General features: G+C 39.3%; 1 protein-coding gene across 1 annotated transcript; it reads right to left on the reverse strand.

Annotated features, from left to right (window-relative positions):
* Positions 1-1,809: 1,809 nt before the first annotated feature.
* On the reverse strand, positions 1,810-22,605 carry Dhrs9 (dehydrogenase/reductase 9). The gene is made up of 5 exons (XM_048344244.1): positions 22,442-22,605; positions 10,324-10,696; positions 8,871-9,129; positions 6,104-6,267; positions 1,810-3,273 (listed from the first exon to the last, which is right to left on the reverse strand). The coding sequence occupies exons 2-5, from the start codon at positions 10,634-10,636 to the stop codon at positions 3,050-3,052; spliced, it is 960 nt and encodes a 319-aa protein (XP_048200201.1). The 5' UTR covers positions 10,637-10,696; positions 22,442-22,605; the 3' UTR covers positions 1,810-3,049.
* Between the last annotated feature and the right edge of the window lie 2,976 nt (positions 22,606-25,581).

Here is a 25,581-nt window from a genome sequence, read left to right on the forward strand (position 1 = left end):
AAGCTGCACACATCCTCCTGAATACTTTCAATTATTTCTAGAGTATTTGAAATACTCAGTACAAAGCAAATGCTATGTAAATAGTTGTCAGACTGTAGTAAATAGGGAATGATGAGAGGTAAAACCCAAGTTTGTACTTATTTAGCACAGATGCAATTGTTAAGCTCTTTCCATCTGTGATGGGTTGAATCTGAGGTTTCAGAACTTGTGGCTATAGAGGTCTGGATAGACAACAGAGCTAGCCAAGGACCTGAGTTGCTTTAAGAATCCTTCCAGCCTCTTCCTCCTCCTCCTCCTCCTCCTCCTCCTCCTCCTCCTCCTCCTCCTCCTCCTCCTCCTCCTCCTCCTCCCTCTCCTCCTCCTCCTCCTCCCTTTCTTCCTCCTCTTCCTCCCTCTCTTCCTCCTTCTCCCATCTTTTTGTTTTCTATGCTAACTGCCACTGGCTCCTCTGAAGTTTGCTTAACTTCATCTTCATTTCTATCTCCCTCCCCTGTGGTCCCACCTCCTTTGTGCTGGTTAGAGGCTAAAGCAAAACTGAAAAAAAGTAAAATTTCTGGCTTTGTGAAAACTGAGATTGGAAGCATTTGGCCCTTGTTATTTCCTCTGGCCTTAGAGACTAGAAATTCTTAGCTATGTGTGCACTAGCATGTGCCATATGAACAGAATGCAAGGGGAATTTAGGAATCTTAGATCCTCAGAGGTGAAAGAATTTTGAATATTAGGCTCCTAGCTTAGAAAACAAAGTAGGAAAATGCCTGTTGTATGAAAGGTGTAAAGACTTAAGTCAATTCATGGATGGCATTGTGGGTATAGTCTGGCTCATTGCCAAGGTTCAATGAACAGGAACAATTATTATCATGATGGCAGCAGAAGTGACAACACCTTCCTTTCCCCTCACCCCAGATATTTTACTAAAATTAATAAAAAATGTTCTAGTAATGAGAGCTAATCATCAAGGTAATTAGAAGGTGGGGACCTTCCATTCTTCTGTGGTATTGGAGCAGAAACGTGTCACACTGGGAATGTTCTGAGTGAAATGTCTCATGACATAGATGCTGGGCCTCTTCTAGCCAAATTGCAAAATCCAGCACTGACTGCAGTGCGGTGGTGCTGGGAGGCACTGACCTCATTCCGGCTGGGATCCCCTGCTTCCCCCAGCAGAGCTCCTAGGGCGACCCCTTGCCTCAGTGAGCAGACAATCTGCACAGCTAAAACAATTCAGTCATCAAGAAACAGTATTTGTGGCATCCCAATTTCAGATCCTTAGTCTGTTCTTTAAAAGCTGAAAATTCAAGTGTTGGTTCTGGGTCAAGAAATTTGATCCGAAGTCTTTATTGACATTAGCAACACATGTGTACAAATACATTTCTAAAGCAACTAACAATACAAAGTTCACAACAACAAGAAAAAGAAAAAAAGAAAGAGTAGGGAAAATAGAAAAAAAGAAAACACATCAGAAATCTTCAAGGATCTGGGAATTTATATATATATATATACATATATATCTGCTTATATTGTTTTATCGTAAGTTAGAGAAATTTAAACTAAGTAGAATATAGGAAAGCAAACATATATCCTTGAGCAGGGGGCACATGCCTGAAACCCTAGCCACTTAGAAGACAGAGATCTGAGGATTATTGTTCAAAGCCAGCCCAGGCAGAATAGTCCATGAGACTCTTTTATCTTCATTTAACAAACAAAACACCAGCAATTAAGGTATAGCTCAAGCGGTAGAACACTAGCTTTTAATGAGGCCTTGAGTTCAAGCCCTAGTACTAGCGTGCACACACACACACACACACACACACACACACACACATCATTATTACTAACAGTGACATATCACTTATATGCATTATTGGCTGGGAAAGGCTAAATTAGGTTGACTTAACAAAGGCTGACTTTGTACAGTCAGATTCAAAGTTTAGAAAAATCATTTACAAGACTCAGATTCTCTATTATGTAGCACAATATTGGGAGCATAGTCATGACATTCACTGCTTGGGTCTGAGTCTTGGCCAACCCCTACTGGTAGGATAACCTTGGGAACATTGCTCACTTCTTTGTGACTTCCTTTCTTCATCTCTGAAGAACATACCTGACTGAGATGTGGTTCAGGTTGGAGGAAATCATGCATATAAGACATAACAAATGAATGAAATATCTGACCTATACACTAAGAGTTAAGCAACCATTGCTATTATTTTGACTATACCAGGGAAAAGGCAGGGTTTTTGGATGACCTGGTTGATAACTAGTTAAAATCTCAGCACATTGTAACTGTAAGACAGCCTTTAAATGTAGCCCTTTGCCTTCATGGAGATCTAGTGACACACCAAATGCAACATTTCCAACCGATGTCAAATGTGAGGTATGTAAGAGGTCTTGCTCTGGTTACTCTTACAGTCGATAAAGTAAACACAAATACCCTGTACTTTATTACTTTTGAAGGACTGGCTACTCTGTGATTTCCATCCTCCCACCAGAAAACTGTGTGAGTCAATGATCACAGTGGTCTTTAACAGAATGCAAATCCTTGGGAGTTCCTTAGCTCAGGATGCTTGCCTTGGGGCCCCTGCCTCTATGTGTATATCACTCCTACACTCTGTTTATCGCTGCTCCCGTCTTTTTCTTTCCTTTGATGTGCATTTTTACCTACTTTTGTTTTCGCTTATGTCTTAGTTTATGTCAATGTTGCATAATTCTTCAGCTTTCTTCCTTTTCTTGTCTCTATGAAAGATGATTGAACTGAGTTCTAGTCCTTGGGAGTCTTATTCCAAGCAAGATAAATGAACACATTGGCTCCATTTATGAATGTAAGTCTTTCAATGTCCCATCCATCCTACAAAACAGAGCTATCTCTGTCCTTTTGATTCCCAAAGTTAACTGGAAATTGGACCTAAGAACAGTGTTGGGGATGGTGAGACTCCTTTCATCAACAGAAAGGAGTCCACACTGCATTAGTTGATGAATTGCAAAGGACTAGAAAGCTGTGTCCTCAGAGGCAGACTACTGCATGTCCTGGGGCAGGCATTTGTGGCCAGCCAAGTCATACTGCCTTGGGATTAGCCAGCTCTACTTTATGTTTCAACATTAAAAAGTCTTGAAACACTGCTGGCATGTGAGACAGAGGTATCCAAAAAGTCTTGGCATCTTTTCCAGCAGTATAGCGAGTCTTCGGGAAGAGACTTGTTAGAGCATGGTCCATGCACTCTACCACCAAGGACAAGTCCATGTTTACAGAGGCTGTCGCTCTCTTCAGTTGTTCTAGACCTATTCAAAGAGACAAAAGCACACTGGGTCTTGAAGAAGAGAAAGAGCAGAGTGGGAGGCTACAGTGCAAAGGGGAAGGTCCATGGAGGATCTGTCATGGCTTTCTATCTGTTTCCCCAGGAAAGGAGGCAAACAATGCCTTCTTTAGACCAGAGTCTGCCAAGCACAGGTGGCAAACCTAGCAGGTTTGTTAAAATCCAGATTTCTGGGTTTCAACTCTAGAGTTTCTGAGTCAAAAAGATGTGAAGTAAGGCCAAGGCATTTGTATTTCTAACATGTTTCTAGGTAATGATCTTGCTGCTGGTCAGGGGACTCTATTTTGAGCACTGTTCTTTCAAGACAATGGGGGAAAGACTTTATAAGGCCCATGAAGTCCCTCAGCCTGGGAAGTCATAGGTTTGGTTCCTAATTTGTCTTAGAGAAGCACTATAGGTGTGCACATGTGTTTGTCCATGAGTATGTAGGTGCTCATGGATGTGAACGTGTGAACACATACCACAGGCCTGTATAATTCTGTGAGGAAAAAGTGAAATATTCCAAGCATTCAAGTCAAGAAATTTGACACTTTGGGTAGTAACTGCCTCTGACATCAAGAAAAACACTTTTGTTGCTACTGAAACCAGTTTTTGTAATGGCAGTCAACAAATAAAGGGATACTTATTATTTTAAAAAAAAGAAGTTTGAAGTATCTCAGATAATGAGTAATAAGCTAAAATCCTTTCTAAGAGGCAGGTATCTTATGAGCAATCAGTAATGGTTTGGAGGTCATCTCTTCAATAAAAGGTATTGGGAAAACTAGATGGCCACATGTAGAAGAGTGAAATTGGACCCCTATCTCATGCCATGTACAAAAATCAGTTCGAAATAGATCAAGGACTACATGTAAGACCTCAAAGTATAAAACTATTAGAAAAAATGTAGGATAAAACCTTTTTGACATTGGTCTGGGCAATAACTTTTGGATATGACCCTAAGACACAGACAGAAAAAGCTGCAATAGATGGAACTATAGCAAATAAAAGCTTTGGCATGGCAAAAAATGAAAAGAATGAATGAACTGCTAAGGGATGGATAATTATTTGTAAACCATACATTTGATGAAGAATTAATAAACAAGATGAATTGTCTTAATATTTAGTATCACTATTCACCAGGGAAATATAAATTCAACAACATATCCCCTGTACTTCTTAGAATGGCTATTGTAATAAGACAGAATATAAGCTATATGTATATGGCACATGTATATGTGTGTGCTTTTGTATTGGAGTGGTGAAGTTGGGGGAGGTGTCAGTTATTTCAAAACCCTCCCCAGATATATCTGACTTGACTTTTGCCTTTATCTCAAAATCCTGACCTTGAATTGTGCCACAGTACTGTATATCCAACTTAAAGCAAGAGCTTTATAAATGTTGGCAGAACAGGAAAATCAACATCAGTAGGGGCAAGAAGTTCGAGGTGGCAGGCTCTGACATAGGAAGTATGACCAGTGTCAGTCAATGCATTGTTTGCATTATAGTACAGTGTCAATGGCAGTCAGCCTGGCTGTGCTCCAATCTAGCTCTTCCACTTACTACCTGTGCAAGTTCAGGTAAGTTTCTCCCCCACCTCTTTCTTCCTACAAATGCAGGAGATAGTAGAATTTTCTACAGTTTGGGGCTTGTAAATGGAAGAGAATTGTCTTTACAGTTTATGGATTATAAATGAAAGCGGGCTTGTGAACACCTAAAATGGTAATAAGAGGCTAGTAAATGTTCACAATATGATTCATCATTATGTAATCTTTATTATTACCTTCCTCTCTGACTCGGTCTTTTGACTCATACCTCTTTTCTTCCCCACCAGTACTGGTTTGTACTCAGGGCCTTGAGCTTGCTTCGGTTGCTTACTCACCTTGCTTGCTTGCTAGACTGGTGCTCTACCACTGGAACCACACTGCCAGCCTGGTTTGGGTCTGGTTATTTTGGAGATAATGTCTCATGGTCTCGTCGGCCTAGGCTGGCTTCAAATGCAGTCCTCTGAGTCTCAACCTTCTGAGTAGCCAGTTCCTGGCATGAGCCGCCAGCACCCAGCTGACTCATGACTTTTATGACCTATTTCCCCCTCTGTGTGTTACTGCTCCTAGAAGCTTCCATCTAGATAATGTATTCCTTTTTCTTAGATGTTATTCAAGCCTGACCTGTTCCATTAAGATTTTTAACCGGCTGTGCACTTTTTCTGGTCTAAATTCCTTGAGTAATAAAAACCATACTATGGAGTACTTTTTCTGGGATTTAGAGTTACGATGAAGGAGGCTGTGTACTGTAGTCTCCTTGTTTCACAATCTCACTGTTTACATTTTGTTGTCAAATAAATTGAAGGGTCAGAATTGGAGTCTTTATTCTTTTATAATGTCTGGAAATCCTTCAGTAATGTTGAGTGAATGAGTGGTGCTCTGAAATCAGAAGAAGTTAAGTGTAGAGATGAAGCCTTGAGTCCTGGAGCAACCTATGTGAGTCCAGGAGTGGTTGCATAACTCTGGGTGGAACATTTCAAGGCCTCTGTTCACTACTCCAGTAGCTCTTTCAAGGAAAGAATTATGCATTTTAGATGTACTTAGCATAGATCTTGCTACTTGCTATAGTGAATTTTATAGAGTCAGAGAAGGCAAGAGATGGCATTGGAATTGATAATGACCCTTGATCCAGTTTTAAAATCTCTGTTGCTGTATTATTGTGAGAACCTGTTTTTAATTTTTTTTTAAAATTTCTAAATGGGTCTCCTTCACACTGGCTAGGAGACTGGCCCCAGACAATGCCCAAGAGGGCACTGATTCCGCCCTGCAACTCACCTTTTTCAATGTAACCTTCTCCATATTGCTGCTTGATGTCTGGAGACAGATGTTTCCAAATGGCTAACTTCTTTTCAGTTGTCTTTATTGGATCTGACAAATGTGTTTTGAACAATCCGGGTTCGATGCATGAGACATGCACTCCAAAAGCTTTCATGTCCCGTCTGTGGAAAGAATAGTTGAAGATGTTTTCTAATTTAAGGATTTTTTTTTGCAGTGCTAAGCATTAAATCTGCACTCCATATGAGCCCTTATTTTGTTTTTAACGTAGATTATAGGATGTGTGCTATTTTGTGACTAGTTTCTTATGAATCTTTTCATGGAGCCACAGAATTGGGTGCATTGGAAGCAAGCATCTATGCAGTTTTACCTAGTTATTTAGCAGATGAGAAAACAGGTATGGAGAAATTATCTTGGCAGACCACCATTCCACATGGATCCAGTGTTCATCTTTGTAAGTTATATTCTCCTCAGGAAACTGGTGAAAAATGGGGCTAAGAATGTTTCTTCTCAGTACTTAAACTACCTTATGGGGAATGGATCAATAGCCATTGACTGGCTTGAATGAAAAAGTTTACCTTCATTTTATAAATGAAGACAACTGCACAAAATGAGGATGCTGAAGGCCACAACACAACTATCTCACCGGGTCCCTATGCTGTGGAGCAAGCTTTCTATATCATGTCACTACAAAAAAGAACAATAGTCTACTCATTTCCTGGTTGTCAAGGATTTGGAAGCCTCATGGTGTCCCTCTTCTGAAAAAAAAAAACAAGGCATGGCAAACCAGTAGAATCCTTTCTTCAGTTTAATGTAGAATTGTATCAGTTCCAAGAGTTCCAAGAGAGTATTTGAGAAGTCCTATTCAACTCATGAAAATAGCAACTTATCCAGAGACAGGCCACCTAACTAAGCTTATAAAGGTAATAAAATCAGTAGGAGATCAGTATGTGTGTTAGGCCAATACAGCTTTAAAGAACCTTTATCCTGTCTCAGACTACTGACCCTAAAGGTAGCTACCCTATAGGTAGATATTTTGGAACTCGACTGTGTCTGGATGCAAAAATACTGCTTCACATACCAATCTCATGATTCAAGTATAGTATAGATACACTGAAATTTCCACAAATCTATTAGTTGAAATGTCAGCAAATGGCTGGGTGCTGGTGGCTCATGCCTGTAATCTTCACTACTCAGGAGGCTGAGATCTGAGGATCATGGTTGAAAGCCAGCCCAGGCAAGAAAGTCCATGAGACTCTTATCTCTAAGTGGAGCTGTGGCTCAAGAGGTAGAATGTTAGCCTTGAGCAAAAGACCTCAGGAACAGTACCCAGGCCCTGGGGCAAAAAGTGAGCAAAGTTCTAAACAAACTAAATACTGCTGCTTGTAGAATGCAACCAGCGGTCACCCAATGAGATGAAAGAAGGTTCTCTGTGACCTTGCTACTCAATGTGTGATCTCAGATCCATCAGTAACACTGTGGTGGATTCAAAAAAATAGAAACTCGGGCCTCACCTCAATTCCACTCTATCAAGGTTTGCATTTTTTACAACACCCCAAGCTAGTGACTCAAATGCACATTAAATGTTTTGGAAACAATATGCCAAAAATTTTGCATTTGTTTCTGGGAGAATCAAACTTGGCAGCATGATCACATGGAAAATAAGTTATTTCATCTTTACTAGTTTCAGTGGCATCAACCTGTCCTTTTATCAGTAAGTTACTTCTAGATCCATGGAATAGATCACAAACTCTAACACATATGTTCAACACATACTAATTAATTAAATGAAGAGACGAAATGAAGGAATGTCATCTAATGTTGTCCTCTCTCACAGTGTACTTAGCTAACTCTTTTCCATTTATTTCTTCAGTCTGTTTTGCCAGCACCACATTTGTGATGACTCACCAAGTTACCTATACCTTGGCGTCTAGTGGGCACACTGATGTGCCAGAAGGATGTCAGGGAAGGAAAGAAAGAGAGAAAGGGGAGAGCTAGTTATTCCACCTGTGTTGTCAACATGAATTATTTTATCCCTCAATGGAAGCTGACAGCCTTTGTGTCTCCATGTTCTGGAAGCTTCCCTGCCTCCTTGTCCTTCAGTGTATGCATAGAAATGCCTCTAGAATCATTAGCTCCTAGATATTACACTTAGGATTTGCCTCGATGCCACCTACCTTCTGAAAATAAACTTTAAAGCAACTCTACTTCCTTTACCCAATTTTAATATGTATCATTTCTTGCCAGAACCTCAACTAAAAGAACCACTTGCAGTCATTTCAGTGATAAATTCTGGTTTCAGATGAAACCAATTAAACATATCCTTCTCTATCTCTCTTCCTTCTGCAATATGTGGACCAAGTGCACTGAGCAGCTATGTAAGAATGGATACTTTTCTACTGAGCATTTAAGAAAGACTACATTGTTGTGTCCCAAATGGCTAGTAGCAACTGTGGTGAAACCTACTTTGATTCACTCTTAGTCTGATTCTCTATCCTTATCTGACAAACTGATCCATTGACTATTAATTCACCACCATTATTAGTATCATGCATTAAGACAAAGCTTAAAATTAGGCAAGTCCAAATCTCAGTTATACCACTGATTTTCTGGGTGACCTTGTCCAAGATACTTAATCGTTTTTAGCTTTAGTAGTATCCTCTATAAAGGAGAAATAATTTAAAATACTAACAGTGTGTGTAGTAGATACTAAACATTCAATAAACATTCACAAAAAATATTTCTTAAATCAGTGAATGTACTTTACCTTAAGCAGTCATTGAAGCCTTCCACTGCATATTTGGATAGAGTGTAGCCCCCTCCACCAAATGCGAGACGACCTGCAATGCTGGAGACATTGACAATCCTCCCTTGAGCTTTTTTGACCAAAGGAAGCATATTTAATGTCACACTGATGAGTCCAAACAGGTTCACTTCAATGGGTTCTCTGTAGTCCTCCACAGTCAGCCAGTCAGTGGGAGCCAGCGCACCAAGGATGCCGGCGTTATTGATCAGACCCCAGAGACCTAGAACAGAGTGGGAGAGAGGTGGAGGGTAGCATGCATATGGGCATCTTGTTGGATGCTCATCTTCTGCTTTCCACCATGGTGCCATTTCCTCTTTGCAGTCATGTAGCTGCCTTTGATGACTTGGATGTTTGGGGAAGTGATGACAGAGAATGGGGGCCTAAACTGGAATCATTGAAGTTTGGTTCTGGGATTTAGCCTCATTGTTATTCTATTTATGATTCTGAATTTCAAATACTGATACTTTCCAAGTAAACTTTCTCCTTTCTCATGGCAGATGTGTAAGCAACTTGATCTGATTGTTCTACCTAGCTAGACTTCATTTATAAAATACTATGTATGGGCAAAGAATAATAGGAATAATATGAAACTACTCTACATTTATTTTTAATAAAAATATTCAGTCATTTATGAAGCTTATTTTACACTTAGTGTTGTTGAAGGTGTTTGGAATTCAAACATGAACAATTATCTGGAGGCTTATGTAATCATTACATTCTCAGATACATGATAAAGGTCTAATTGAGGAAGACACACACACACACACACACACACACACACACACACACACACTGTTTTTCCTTCATCAACCCCAATACTTTCCTCCATGGGAGTATTTCTAATTTATTCAAAGCTGATAAAACCCTTCCAGTTCAGAATGCAATCATCTTAGAAAAACTTTAGAGAATATCTGATGGCTCATGCACACCTGACTGTCTAAGACTTAACAAACTGGCCTTTTCTGTCTGACCCAGGTCTAAGACTTAACAACCTTGCTTTCTTTTTCTGTCTGACCCACTGAAAATGTATAGCCTCTGGGGCCATTGTGGTAGAAAAGTACTGCCCAAGTATCCAGATTTAAGGGTTACTCTCATATTCTATTGGCAATTTTAGCTCTTATTCCTTGTGCTATGTATGTGGCTGGAGTGGCCCATCACGTGACACCAGGAAAAGTTAGGATTCACATCTCTGTTCTGAATTCACTCATTGCAACTTAAGGCTGGGCACAACCTGGGTGTGTCTTACACAGAGCCTGTGATGTGCAACAGTTTCAAATTTCTGCTGAGATTAGAGAAGTACACACCTTGTGTTTAGGAGAATTTTCTGGAAAGGCTGTTTTACAATGTGAATATATTTTATTTTCTTTTAGTTAGGTTACTACCCTCTATTTTTACCATCTTGATCTTCTCTTACCTTTTTCCCCAACATGATTTTTCACCCACTGGGCGGTGCTCTTAACCTTCTCTGGGTCAGTTACATCCAGAAGCACAGTGCGGAGTCTCTCGGAAGTTTCTGCTTTCAAAGCTGTTGATCCAGATTCAGTTAGACAGGCAGCAATGACATGAAACCCCTTTTTATCAAAAGTTCTAGCTGCCAAGTTTCCGAATCCAGTGTCACATCCGGTGATGAAGATATACTTCTCAGTGATGTTCGCAATCCTCAGTTGTTCTTTGTAATTCCACAAGAAAGCACAGAGAATGAGGAAGACCAACACCAAAAAGAACATTTTTTTTGGTTCCTTTATGTGACAGGGACAATCTTTCCTTGTATAATAAAAGATGATGTCCTAAGTGTTCAAAAGTAGAAAAAAATCAAATTAGAACCATTTTAATCCATTTGGGAAGATAAATAGAAAGTTGAATTGAAACTCCTTTGCATAACTCCTTGAAGAGAATAAAAATTAAACCTAAAAATAATAACTTAAAATAATCTTTAGTACCACAAATAGGTTTTACTTCAACATTTTAGGTCATGAGCACAATGAATCTTGATCAATATCATCCAATAATTTGTATTTGGGTTGTCTGTTGAGAAGATGGTCACAGAAGTGATAAACCATTCTTCTAAGGCAATGCAAAAGCCAACAAATCAGAAATAAAACAATTGGGAGGTAGAGAGGGTTGTGACACAGCAAAGCTGACACATGCCACTGGATGGAGCTGGAACAGAGTGATGACATCAGCTTCACACCTGAACTTATACATTGGAGAGACTGGTTCTCACAGTAAAACTCACTTCTTTCTGCTTGGTAGAATTCAAAGGCAAAGTGGGTTCAGAATCTGCTAAAGTATAGCTCAGTCTGTGTTCTGTGGCACTCCCAAATATGTCAGATTTTCAGGGAAAGGAAAACATTTTTGCTATTGTCACTAAGAAAACATTTTCAATTTCTCTCTGTTTTTTTGTGTTCAATAGGAGAGTGTCAGTCTTCTACCTATCTGTGAGAACATTACTGCTCTGACTGAACAAGAAGAGAATGGGAGAGAATTGCTAGTCAATGCCTATTATCCTAAATCACATCTCCAATGTTTAAAATCTATCTTCTGTGGATGCCAGTCTCCTGTAAGAAAAATAATCATGTGCAATGAAGATCAGATGAATCAAAATCATACTGTAAAACAGGCTTTGATGGTATGTGTCAGGGATAGGGGTAGCCTTTGGCTCACAATCAAGCATGAGGAAGTGTAGTCTTTGGCTTACAATCAAGCATGAGGAAGACATCTTTTGCCTTGCCTCTGAAGCCTACAACTGCATTTATCCTTGGCATGTGACACCCTGCTGCCCAGGGAAGAGCAAGCCTATCCCAGCAGAGGGAGGATGTGAAAAAGAAGCTGAGGGCTGCCTGAGTGCCACACATCTTGGAGGCCCAGGCATGTGGAAAAGCAACCTGAGGGAAAGAGGTCATTAACTCCCTCCCCACCCAGGAACACTTGGATTGGCTTTCTAGTCAGTGGAGGGAGGAGCAGGGAGCTAAAGAGAACAAACATCATGTGCAGGAAAGGCTTCTCTCCCTCCCCCATGACCCAGGAAGTTTCCAATTTCTCTGCCCTCCCTAATCTGGACCCTCCCTTAGAATCACAAAGGCCTGGGCAGCCTCACCTACAAAAACCCAGTAACTGAAGTTCAGACTTCTGGTCATGGCTACTGTGTTCAAAAAGGACCTTAGAAGTTTTATAAATGTTGGACTTTATTTTCTTTTGGTACCTTCTGATTTATCATTTGAATCCCTTTAAAATTTAATTCATGTGGTGTTTTTTTTTTTTTTTGCCTATAACCAATTTATACTCCAAGTGAAACAAAAAGAACAAATATAGAAAAATAAAAGGTAACAATGAGCATAACTTTTGACTCGATATTTTAGTGCATACATTACATTTGTTTTTTATACACACAAATATTTTCCTAATAGAAATAAAACTAGCTACACCCCCCAAACACTTCATTTCTATTGGTGTGCAAGTAATAGAGAATTTCAGATAAAACTAATTCAGTATAATGTATCTTTTTTATCTCTCAAGAAAAATTCGGGCTTGGTTTTTTATCTCTTTCCTTCTAAAAGGTCCATAGTTGAAGAAAGAATAAAAGAATATCCATGAATAACTATTAATTCAGGGTAAAATACTAAAATATACTATGTTTGGGAAAACTATTAGGTTCTTGTGATATATCTGGAACTATTTCTAAAATAGTTATAGACTACTATGACTTAATAATTTAATGTCATTTCTTTGATTTTTTTCTTGTGATTTATGATTTGTTGCAAGTTTAACATCCATGTAGCAGGATTTCTCTTCTGAAACACATAAATCCATTAAAATGTGTTGTGGAGGAAGTGGAACGAACTCTTGTGAAACTATGTATCTAAGTATTTAAATAAGATTTCATATTTATACATCCAATTAATACAGTTTTTTTTTCAGGCTTAAGTTTGAGTTTTTGAATGTAAAAATGTTGAATGTATTCCTCAAGTGGATGTTTGTAGCCTTCATTGTGATTCAAAATCCCAAAGCAGGTATTTGAAGGTGAAAATGCATGGGCTTAAATGTTCCTGAGCGCAGAGGCGGAAGGGTCAGTTTCACCAGAGGCCATCTTGAGTGGTCATGGATTATATTCCAGCATTATACTGAACTTTGTATATAGTTTTATTTGATCCTCTCACCCATCTTTTCATTACAGAAGGCATATTATCTACTTAATTTAATGAAAGATAAAACAGATTTAACTATACAAGGTGATTTGTCAAAGCCACAGAGGACAGGAGGGTGAGAGAAGTAGAATCCCTGCCCCTCGGCTAGGGGTGAGCAGTGTCCAACTTGCTGACAGGGTCAGTGTGTGGCACTTTGCCCTTGGTGACTGAGAAATTGAGATAAAAGTCCACGAGTCCAGAGCAACCTCGGATGTCTAGCATAGTGATTGCTAGAGTCATCTCCTGTCATGGCCTCCTCAGTTCCAGGACAATGAATGTGGCACAAGTTTCTGAGGTCTCGGGAAGAGGAAGGCCACAAGGAAGATGGGTGCTGTTCCTGTACACAAAAGTGGGTTAAGAAAAAGAGGTTTGAATTCAGATGGAGTGATGATTTGGATATCAATGGAAGTTCCACAGGCAAAGAAGTTCCATAGAACCTCCAGAGAGCCTATGGGTAGAGTCCAAGGAGAAGAAAGTCTATATTTTCTCTAAGCTATAAACTGCAATGTAGCACATCTTTTAACTATGAAAGTCATGCTGAGCTTTAGCAGTACCTGTGTATATGTGGTTTTATCACCAGTAGAAATGACAAATACTTTTTATTTCACCTTGCTGTTGGTGTCTCACAGAATATGCTCATGCTGGTCACTACTTCAAAATTATGGTGATAGTTATCCAGCCACCACATATGGTTATTCAAACTTAGAAGGTTGCTATGGAAATGATGTCATGTAACTTCAAATTTCCCATAACATACTTGTATGTATAACATGCATGTGGGCATACATACATGCAATTCAACAAGAACAAGTAAAATCACAAGTCCATGACTTCACCATCACTACAAAACAGATGATCTTAAAATTTCAAATGATTGATGAAATCAACAAATAAACTGTGGATGATAGAAGCCAAGTTTCATGGTCAGGTAGGATAGTGACAATGATGGAAAAAGGGAAGGGGAATTGGATTAGCTATGAACCCATAGCTACAAGCATATGTAGGTAGAGCGAGGGATAGATAAAGAGGTTTCTAGCTCTTCCTGGTAAACTATAAACAGTGAAGCTCTAATAACAATGAACATACTAGGAACTCAGATCTTGGCTTCTCTCTCGCTCTTTCTCTCTCTCTCTCTCTTTCTTTTTGAGGTACTAGAGTTTGAATTCAGGGCCTCATGCTTTCTAGGCAGGTGCAGTACCACTTGAGCCACACAGCCATCAATTTTTGCCTTGTTTGTTTTTGAGATTTTGTTGTTTCTGCATTTTGTGGGTTGGCCTGGACCACATTCCTCCTATTTAGGCACTCCACAGTGGATGGGATGGCAGATATATACTACTACACCCAGATTTTTCTGTTAAGATTATGGTCTCATGTTTGTCCAGACTGGCTTCAAACCACGGTCATCCTGTCCTCAGCCTCTAAAGTAGCTAGGATTACAAGTTTGAGCCACTGTGCCTGACTTCATAGCTTGATTTCTAGGTTTCATATTTATAATCTTTGGTAAAGTTAGTGTTAGAATTGAACTGAGGGGGGAAAGTACAAAATGAGCCAGGAACATAGTACATTACAAACTAAAAAAGTGCTCAAAGAATATTGGGGTCATATCAAGAGTACGTAGGAGCCAGTGGAGGTGTCTTTCACTAGGCAAGTAGATAATCTGTGCATCAAAGCAGATGGACATTACTACTTTGGGGACAAACCACTGTCATGGCACCCTAGAAAAGTTACAACACTCTTGTGTATAACTCCAAGCTTATTACATGGGAAAATACTGGTTCTACAAAATATGTGCTCTGTGTTGCTCAAAAACATGAAAATCATGGAAGATGGAAGACAGGACTTGCAGATCACAGGAGACTAAAGAGAAATGACAGCCAAGTGCAGCACATGTTGGTGGACCGGAGAACACTTTTAGTTTTTCCAGAAAGAACATTATTACATTAACTAAGAATGAAAGTTGAAGTATGTACAGTTGATAAATAATATGACATCAATATTAACTTCCCAATTTTGATCATTACACTACGGTTTTGTAGAAAATATCCTATTATTTAAGGAAATATACATTGCAGTGTTTAATGGTTAAGGAGCAGGATGTCAAAAATATTAGAAAATAATAATATGTACATAAACATTTTGAAAACAACATATGGAAATAAAAGGAGATGAAATGAAATGTGAGCTGTTTATACTGGGGAAATCTAGGTTACATTCTTCCTTTAGCTTTTCCCTAAGTGTGAAATTCTGATTAGTCTTCCATGTCAGTATTTTTTGCATCTGAAGACTCATCCAAGAGCTGATTGAAAATAGTTTTAAGAATAGAATCTGTACTGACTGGGTATAGACTTTTTTCTTGTTCTCATTCCCTAAGGATTTATGAACCATTCACATTGTACTAGATAGCCCAAGTAATCTAGAGATGATTTAAAGTATGCCAGAGGATATAAGCAAGACACTATTTTAGAGCAGAGAACTGAGAATCTATGGAGTTTGGTATCTATCAAAGCAGTCTACTACACATACCTACTGACAGATGAGTGTTAAAAATTTGGCAAAGTAAAAAAAGCTTTTTTTGAGGGGCTGGAGATTTAGTTCAGTGCAATAGCACTTGACCTGAATTTAGTCCTAAGCACTGTAAAAAAAACAACAACAAAACACCCAACAAAACAAACAAACAAACAAACAAAAAACAATTAAAAAGTCGCCATTGGATTGCTTTCAGTTCCATGCACAAAATAAGTAAGAAGGCCAGGATTTCAGAATGTAGTTAGTGACCCTGGATACGGAGTTGTCTGTCTTCTACTCTTTAGTAAGTTCACCTATACAACCCTGGAGAAAACAGAAACTTAACCCAAACAGCTACTGTCTCTTCCTTGACCCCATCTGCTTCCTTCCCTAAACAAGTCATTTTTCCTGGTGACATTAGAGAAGAGTAGCTAAACATGGGCTCCCATTTGATTGTGATTGTTTAATTGGATACCTGCCCCTAATGGCTGAGGGCTGTGTCTTAGAGTGTAACCTGGATGCCAGTGACTACTAATTCTGACCGCTGGTTTTGAAAGCTTGTTCTTACCTCAAATATTGTCCAGAAATGATGGTTCTGACTTTAAATTCTACATTCCTGTAGGTCATTGGACTAAGTTAGCCACAAGCCAATACTCACCCTTGACCTCTAGTATTTTAGTCAAAACACCATCTGGGAGTAGCAGTACCCAGTCCAAAAAATTGAGAACATGACCTGTATACTGAGGCTGATTGATGGCCAATTGGTTCATATAAGAAATAAATGAGTAACAGCAACTAATAAGGCTGCTTCAACCATACTCCATAACTCTGGTCCCCTCTCTCTGGCTCTCTGTTTCCAACAATTTGAACTTGGGGCATTGACCATAGTTGACTGAATTGCTTCAGCTGTTTGCCTATCTGCTGTGTCTTTAAATTGATCTCACAACAAACTGTTTAGTAAGAGTAGAAACCTGTTGGCTCAGAGCAGGGGAGTTTAGAGTTTAGGAGTGTGAACTTCAGAACTTGGTAGACAGAGGGGTATTTACCAATGTTGAAGAGGTTTGAGTAAATGACTCATCTTTTTTTTATCCTTTCTTTTTTTTTTTTTTTTTTTGGCCAGTCCTGGGCCTTAGACTCAGGGCCTGAGCACTGTCCCTGGCTTCCTTTTGCTCAAGGCTAGCACTCTGCCACTTGAGCCACAGTGCCACTTCTGGCCGTTTTCTGTATATGTGGTGCTGGGGAATCGAACCCAGGGCCTCATGTATACGAGGCAAGCTCTCTTGCCACTAGGCCATATCCCCAGCCCCTAAATGACTCATCTTTGAGCTATCCTTTTTCTAGCTGCAAAACAGTGGCAAATATCTCCCTTCATAAGTGCCTGGCAAATTAAATTGACTAAACACTTGCACTTTGTCTGTTCCATATGTTGCTAATAACTAGGCCAGAGTTTCTCAACTTCAGGCCTTCTGACATAGGTTTGTTGTTTGCTATACTATATGAGCTGGGAACCCAATTGTTGTGGCTTTTGTTATTTTTTGAATAATATCTTGCCTTTTTGTCTAGGTCAGCCTAGACCACAATCCTCCTGTTTATGCTGCCTGTCTGGTGAGGATAACAGGATAAGCATCACCGTTCCAAGCTCTTGGTTTATCTGGGGTATCACAAACCTTTCTTCCAGGTTGGCTTCAAACCAAGACCTTCCCCATCTCTGCCTTCTGAGTAGATAGGATTATGGGTGTGAGGTCCCCATAATCCTCTTCCTTTTGACATTTTGAGCCACATAATGACTTCTATCCTGTGTATTGTGGTGTGCTCAGTAGCATCTTTGGCCTAGATGCCAGCAGATCTTCTTCCCAAGAAGGATGCTTTCAGATACTGCTTAAATGTCTCTCCCTCCTTATTTCTGTAAATATTTTATTATAAAGATTATTATAAAGGTGGTATACAGAGTGGCCATAGTTATGTAAGTCAGGTAAAGGGTACATTTCTTTTTGCACAATGTCACCTATCCTTCCCTTGCTGTCCCCTGGTTGTAAATGTCTCTTAGGGTAAAAATATCACCTCAATTTAGTATTCTTGTCTTAGGGGTCTAGAACTTCATAGTACCCAGACATAATGTTTTGGAACTCCATCACTTGTTTCTTGGTAATGTTTTATTGATAAAAGGTTTTTTTGTTGTTGTTGTTTTTTTTTTTTTTTTTTTGGTTTTGTGTGGCTCCTAGGGCTTGAACTTGGGGCCTTAGGCTCTGTCCCTGAGTGGTTTGGCTGAAGGCTAGTTCTCTCCTACTTCATACACAGCTCCATTTGAAGCTATTTGGTGGTTAATTTGAGATAAGAGTCTCGGGGACTTTCCTTCCCTGGGCTGGCATTGGACTGTTTACTCAAATCTCAGCCTCCTGAGTAGCTGGGATTACAGGCATGAGCCACTAGTGCCCCACTGAGGTTTTGGTTTTTAATTGCTTAGCAGGAAAGTTGGTTTTTTTTTAAACCTGTAAGCTATTGTTTATATCTTGTGACTGTAAGCATTAATTTCCATGATTTTGAAAAATACCTGTTCTTATCAGGACAAAAGGCAGTGAAGAAGACCATATTTCTGTATGATATCATTTGTGGTTTTAGAAATGACTGAATTAGCACTCATGGTAATTGTGAGGTCTGGATTCTGGCTGAAACTTTTGACCAGGTTCCTTTTGGGCTGTGCCAGGTTCTTCCGGGGTGCTCTTCAGATGAATGGCACTGAAAAGTCATAGTCCTTGGGATTCTTAGTTGATTCAGTCAGGTACAGGTAATAGCCACAGCTATGGTTGACGAGTGCTTACCATGTTCTAGGTCTCTACAGGATCTACAAAAATTTAGCACATTTAAACCCCTGATAAAATTATCTCCTTTTGGACCAAACCTGGTGATTCATTTCCATAGTCCCAGCATCTAGGAGTCTGAGTCCAAAAGATGTCAGGTTTGAGGCTAGCCTGGGCTCTGTAAGTGCAACTCTGCTTCACAGTAAAAACAAAACAAAAAAGAAAAACCATTTCCATATAGATAAGGCAACAGATCATATATGTAGATAATTGGGAGAAGATGCCAGTATACAAGTGACTTGGGCCTCACCCTGCTATCTACATTTCCACTTAACTCTGGGGATTGAGCCTGGGTGGTACTTCTCCAGTCCTGGTGTCTGGCAATAGGCTGATGCTCAATCGATGTGGTTTTAGGAAAGAAGGAAGAGGAAAATGAAGATGGAAGAAATCTTCACTCTGGCACCAGAAATCTGATGATAATCTGATACATCTTTGTTATCTCAGGCACAAGAAACAAAAGGATGATGGGAGTTATGCGAATATTATATTTGGCATTCCAATTTAGAGAACTTTCAAGCACTTTGAGAAGCATTTATGTTGTATTTATCTGTTTAACCATTGAAATATTTCTGGGGTAGAATAGGTATCATACATAAAGTCATTTGCCAAGGAATGTCTAGGACTAAAGCTTTCATCTCGGAATGCTTTGACTATATGAAAGGAGAGGAAAGAACTACAAAGACAGAAATCCATCAGTGATTGACAGGAAGAATGAAAATACTTTATCAAAAATTTCCTTATTAGACCGCAGTGATTTGAAAGCAACTGAAAAAGAACTAATTTTCTTGTATTTGCCATACAGGATGATTACATAGGAACTGCTTGTCAGCAGCTAAAGAAAAATATTGTAGCTGTCCTGACCCACTTCTGCTTCTCTGAAGTTTCTCTTCCTGCATCTCTTTTCTTAGGAAGAAACTTAAAAATAAAACTCCTTTGAGCCGTGTGCTGGTGGCTCACACCTGTAACCCTAGCTACTCAGGAGACTGGGATCTGAGCATCATGGTTTGAACCCAGCCCAGGAAAGAAAGTTTGTGAGACTCTTATCTCCTATTAACCTCCAGAAAACTAGAAGTGGAGCAATGGTTCAAAGTGGCAGAGTGTTAGCCTTGAACAAAAGAGCTCAGGGGCAGCACCCAGGACCTGAGTTCAAGTCCCACAACAGACAAAAAAATAAAAACACAAACAAAAATAAAAAAACACTGCCAAACCAAAACTCCAACAAACGGCTGGGGATATGGCCTAGTGGCAAGAGTGCTTTGCCTTGTATACATGAGGCCCTGGGTTCGATTCCCCAGCACCACATATACAGAAAATGGCCAGAAGTGGCGCTGTGGCTCAAGTGGCAGAGTGCTAGCCTTGAGCAAGAAGAAGCCAGGGATGGTGCTCAGGCCCTGAGTCCAAGCCCCAGGACTGGCCAAACAAACAAAAAAACAACAACAACAAAACAAAACTCCAAAAAACAATAACAACAGAAAACCCAACAACAATAGCTCTTTGTTTTATTTTTCTTATCTACCTTCTACTCTTTAAAAAAAAAATGACACAGTTAACAAAAAATAGAGTAATGTTTCAACTACTGGTATATCCTTTTTTGTTGTTGTTGTTTTTTGTACAGCCCAGAGTAACCTAGAACTCTTTCCTGCTTCAGCTTATGAGGGCTGAGATTACAGTCTGGGCTCAAGTGGCCCAGTAAAACAAAATATAAAAATAGTAGTAAAGTTATTTTTCTAGGTGAATTTTTATAGATAGTTCCTTCTAGACCATTTCTTTTTAATCATAGTAATAAGAATTTATTTAATCTGTATTCACTTTCAATTTCTGCAAAGCAAATTGTAGCCCATATTGAGTCACCAGCAGAAATACATCAAACAGTAGTTAGCAATAACTAAGTAGAATAGATTATTTTGCAGATTACCTTACTTGATCTTTCTCATACTGGCTGCAGAGAACATGCATGCTCCTCTTATATTTAAACATTATGGTTAGATTACATAGACCTTCTTATTATTTTTTTCCTTCTTAATGAAGTAAAAATTGTTTTTTTTTTCAACCTAAGTGGCTTTCCAGACTCCTATTGTACTTCTCTTTAAAAAAAGTAAGCATTGAGATTGAAAGCATTCCGTTTTTGTGAAATAGAATATTCATGCTGGAAACTCAGAAATCTAAAAAAGCTAAAAGAAAATTAAGACAAGGGACCCTATAGGAAAGATGCTTGCAGTTTTTGAGGACTGATTGAAATACTGCCATTGCTGGTGATATCATGCCTGTGACTGTATTGATCATCGCCAGAAGGTCACTTCCCTCACTCAATGGGAAGAAACAGAGCCTCCTAGGTTATATGTCTCCTGAATCCTGATGCCAGGAAATAGGGAGGCAGCCGTGGCTACAGAGTCTGGACCTGGGTAGCAGGACAACCAGATGTGGGGAGTGTATGTGTGCTTCCTCTGTGGTGCAATCATTTTTCCGGATCGCAGCCTCAGTCCCTTCTTGCCAGGGGTGCTGGCTCTTCCTATATAGGGAATACTTGCTACATTTACTTGGCATATTTTGGCCTAAGGATCAAAGCATCTCCAATTTTCTTTTTCTCTCTTCAAAACATTTAAATTATAATTCATCATAACATCTATAATTATTAATGTATTATTCCCAGTCCCTCCTAGGGTTATTATTTTGCCAACACAGATACAGTGCTGGTAGGTGAGGAATTGCTATGAAATCCACAGTTACTTTATGATCACTGATGAAAAATTGCGGACCCTATGGGATTATATTTTGTACGTTGTTATAGTTTAGGGTCACAAGGCTTCAAAGAAGGTTTTAGAGAGAATGTCTGTACAGAGGCAGGAAGTATATTTAACTCTTCAGGATATATTCATGCAGTAGAAAATGTCAATTTTACATACTGTCTTTAACAAAGTAACATTTGTGTCAACAGTTTCAAAATGAATTTCCCTTTTCCTCATTTGAAATGTATGAGGCAACAATTTTTCTTGTACTTAACCACTGATATTTGTTCTAAAATAGGACATCTTTCTCAAAACTTAATCAACACTAAGATCATAGATACTTCATTTTTATCATGAAGCCCAGGGTATATTTAGATCACCTAATGTAGGCAAAACAATACTCAAACAAAGTACAATACTTTGGGCTAATAATGTAGTGGGACATTTCAGATATTTCTATGACTCTAAATTGAGTGGTTTTACCTAGACTGTGTCACCTACCTGAGAGAGAGAGAGAGAGAGAGAGAGAGAGAGAGAGAGAGAGAGAGAGAGAGAGAGAATAAGAGAGAGAGACAGAGAAACAGAGAGGGAGAGGGAGGAAGAGAGGGAGGGAGGGAGGGAGAGAGAAAGAGAGAGAGAGAGAGAGAGAACACACTGAAATACCAAGTCAGTAGATCATAAAAACCAACCTCTCATATCTGAAAGGGTTTGTTTGCTGTCATCTCAGTATCCAGGAATCAAACGTACATTGTCAGGAATTTTTCTGCTTCCTTTCATTCCTCTCTTTCCCTCTTCCTCTCCACATGTCCATGGAATCATATTTGATAACATTTATAAAGTAAATAGGCAGACAAATTTACTGCATCTGGCAGTAAATTCATTCCTCCAGTAAGAAACTCATCTAAGGTTCATAAACCTTTTGGATGCCTTCTCCTTCCAGTTGCCAATTAACCTTAATATTCGCAGGAGGTATTGGATAGGCACGCAGAGAGGGACAAGAAGAGGGAAGTGTAGGACTCCTCAGGGCAAGGACGTTCACAGAGAGACCTGGAGGAGGTCAAGGCAGGATCTGGACCACACTGATAACATTTCTTGATGAGATAGATTCAGCTCCCACCACTGCCTCCTAATGTGCTTCATTAAAGAAATATCAATCATTGATCACAGTGTGAAAGGCAACTTGATTCATTGTGTAAGAGCGAGGAAAGCCAAAGATAGTTTAGATTGATTGTATTAATGAAGAAGCCAAGCTCACTCACCAGGTACCTTATGAAAGAGGACTTGAGGCTGGAAACTGCTGGAGGACTTGCTCAGCCGATTTCAGCCTCCCTAAGGTGCCCAGGGGAAGGCAGTGTCATCTGAACATGCTGATCCTCTTGTGGTTGAGGTGTCTGTGCTTACAACTCTGAAACCTGCAGGCAAGAGTCCTCTAGTCCTCTCTTTGCTCTGAGTTACACCCATTATGACACCGAGTAATGACTAAGCTTCTCAGTGGATGAAGGAAGCAAAGAAGCTGTAGGTCACAAGTTTCCAAAGGAATCATCACTATATTGAGAAATTAAATTTAGCTAATTAGAGAGGAAAAATGACCAGGGCACTGTGATTACAATCTTTTTGTTATGTACAACAGCTGCAGCAATAAGACAGGGAAACCTTTAATAAACTACCTGCTGCATTCGGTTAGTAGTTGAATTTTCAAACTAGAATTACTGTGAATGATCTACTTACATGTAATTTTTTTTTCTTCTTTTTTGGTTCCAGTCCTGCAGTTTGAACTTGGGGTCTGGGCACTAATCTTGAGCTTTTTTATTCTCAAGGCTAGAGTTCTACCACTTAAGCCACAGCTTTACTTTTGGCTTGTATGATACTTAATTGCAGATAAGAGTCTCATGGGCTTTCCTGCCTAGGCTGGATTTTAACCATGATCCTCAGACCTCAGCTTCCTGAGTAACTAGGATTACAGGGTGAGCCACCAGTGCCTGGCACAAGTGGTATTTTTTTTAGTAATTTAACTTTGAGTTAAGATTTTTGTTCATGACCTAGTTTTTTCTTCCTGTTACCATGATTTTGACTGTTTAGTACTCCTTTCCTGCTAAGAGAATAAGTAGGAAAACCCAGTCTATGATGATTCTAACATTTTCTTTAAAAGATAGGCAAGCAAGAAGATCAAAAGAATGCAATGAAACTAGGTTTTGGCATTATTCTTGGCTCCTAATTGTGACAAATGCTTCCTCAAGCGGTCTTTGAGCCTAAGAAAAGGAAAGGTTACGCCTGCAGAAGGTGGAGAGATGGGAGCTTTTCCCCAGTGGGCCTGTTGCCCCTTGGGACTACAATAGAAAGTGCCAAGGTTGTAGTTAATGTGGGGACAGTACAGAGTGTACCTCTCCCTCCAAGACACCTAAACACACTCACATTGTTGTTTTAGCACAATAACTAACTCACTTACTGATTAGCATGCTTTCAGTTATGTAGGTTTTTAAAAAAATGTAATGTTTTTTTTTCTTTTTTGCTCACTGTCCTCTCTCCCTTCCTCAATCTCCCTTTCATGTGAGGAAATAGAAGAATTACAGCTCCGTGCAAAGCTACTCTCTTCATCTCTCTGACCATGGGAATGAAGGAGCATTCAAGACTGAAAGGAATACATCTCTGGAGATTGACACCTGTACAGCCATAAATGAGCAGGTCCAGGGCCACCATTTGGCCCATACCTTGTCTCAGGGAACATATCTGAAAGCCTGTACTGCTGGGTTGTTAAAAATAAATACTCCCCACTGTTTCATTTTCTCCTGAAGATACCGGTGAGTGTAGGTTCTCATTTTGCGTAACGCCAATAAAGCTTCATTTCCTTTGCCCCAAAGTCTTGTTCTCATTATCTGTGACATGGCATTGAATTCAGAGGACTGAATTTCCGGTCTCACAGCCTGCCACACCTCCCTATACTGTAGTCACACTGATAAGACTCCACCAATGTTTTCATTTCCATTTCCGTGTACACTAATTATTGCTATCCATAGATTTCCCAGGCTCTGTGTTCTTTGGTAAATGCAGTTTATTGTAGTTCCACTGCAGTAAGCACAGAAAAGGACTGTCCAGTTAGATGGGGTCTAGAATTCTGCTCTCCCTTTAAATTAAATTAAATGGGTGGGGGGAATGAGGGAGGAGGTAACAAATAGTACAAGAAATGTGCCCATGACCTAACGTATGAAACTGTAACCCCTCTGTACATCACTTTGACAATAAATAAGTAATTATTAAAAAAACATGTTTAATGAAGGAAAACATAAATTAAATGGGTGGACACCATTTGTAAGGCAATGGAAAGACTTGGAAAAAGTACAAAAATTAAGCAAAGTAAGCCATCCCCAAAGAAACAGGTTGCATGGTTTCCCTCATTGGTAGTAATTAAGATGTGAATACAAATCTACAAGTAAACAGACAATAAAAGACAGAAAACCACACTTGGATATGATAAGTTAAACAGGACGCTAAACATTCATACAGTGAGACCAAATGGGGATATTCTTAGGAGAGGATCACAAGGGCTCAATGGCTATGTGCATGTGATCATATGTAACAATACTTATTGAAATGAACTCCAAGAAATGGAAACAAGTTTTTTTTTTATTATTTTACTTTCTGTGTCATTTCCCTTCCCACCTTTTGTCACTGTTTTTGACTTCTGCAGTTTGTGTTTTGTATGAATGTTTATCTGTTGTGTCTTGTATGTATGTTCTGTTTTGGGGACAGTAAGGGGCAGCACAGATTGTCGGGACAAGGGTGAACTACTGCAGCAGTGATACTCACCAGACACTAGGTTGAAAATGAATTATCCACCTTGTAGGGAAGGGGAGTCAGGAAGGGAAAACTGGGAGAAAATGAAAGAAGAGGTGACACTGTTCAAAAAGAAATGTGCTCATTACCTGACTTATATAACTATAACCCCTCTGTATATCATCTTTACAATAAAAATAAATGAAAAGATAAATACATGGGAAGAGTCTCCTTTGTCTTCAAAAGAATATGAAAAACAGGAACGAAATCTACTCAGGTAAACATTGGTAAACCCAAAGTGGGCCAGGCATACTTCTTCTCCTTTCAGAATTCACAAGTCAACTAAACTCAGAGAAAGAACACAAGGCCTTAAATCCACAGTAAGAAAGGTACAAATAATTAACACTGGCCCTTCCCTGTGAGCAGGTTTTTGCAACTGGAAGGTGAGGAAAAGTTTAGGTAGCTGAGGTCCTGGAGTACAACAGGGAAAAGGGCAGTAAAAGAACCATATGAAGAGTAAGTTCTACTTCCTTAATAATCTTGCCTCATAAAAGTCTGTTTCAAAACTTTCCAAATAGATTTCTTTAAACACATTAGCAGTTTAAATTTCTAATGTACTTAAACACAA

The sequence above is a fragment of the Perognathus longimembris genome, chromosome 4 (genome assembly GCF_023159225.1).
Source record: "Perognathus longimembris pacificus isolate PPM17 chromosome 4, ASM2315922v1, whole genome shotgun sequence".
In the NCBI taxonomy this organism is placed as follows: Eukaryota; Metazoa; Chordata; class Mammalia; order Rodentia; family Heteromyidae; genus Perognathus; species Perognathus longimembris.

Excerpts from the sequence above, each read along its gene's own strand:
- Dhrs9 (XM_048344244.1), bottom strand. The coding sequence starts at position 10,636 with ATGTTCTTTTTGGTGTTGGTCTTCCTCATTCTCTGTGCTTTCTTGTGG. Across the intron at positions 9,130-10,323 it reads AAATCATGTTGGGGAAAAAG|GTCTCTGGGGTCTGATCAAT; the intron begins GTAAGAGAAGAT and ends ACTCTGTTCTAG. Across the intron at positions 3,274-6,103 it reads AGAAGGTTACATTGAAAAAG|GTCTAGAACAACTGAAGAGA; the intron begins GTGAGTTGCAGG and ends CTCTTTGAATAG.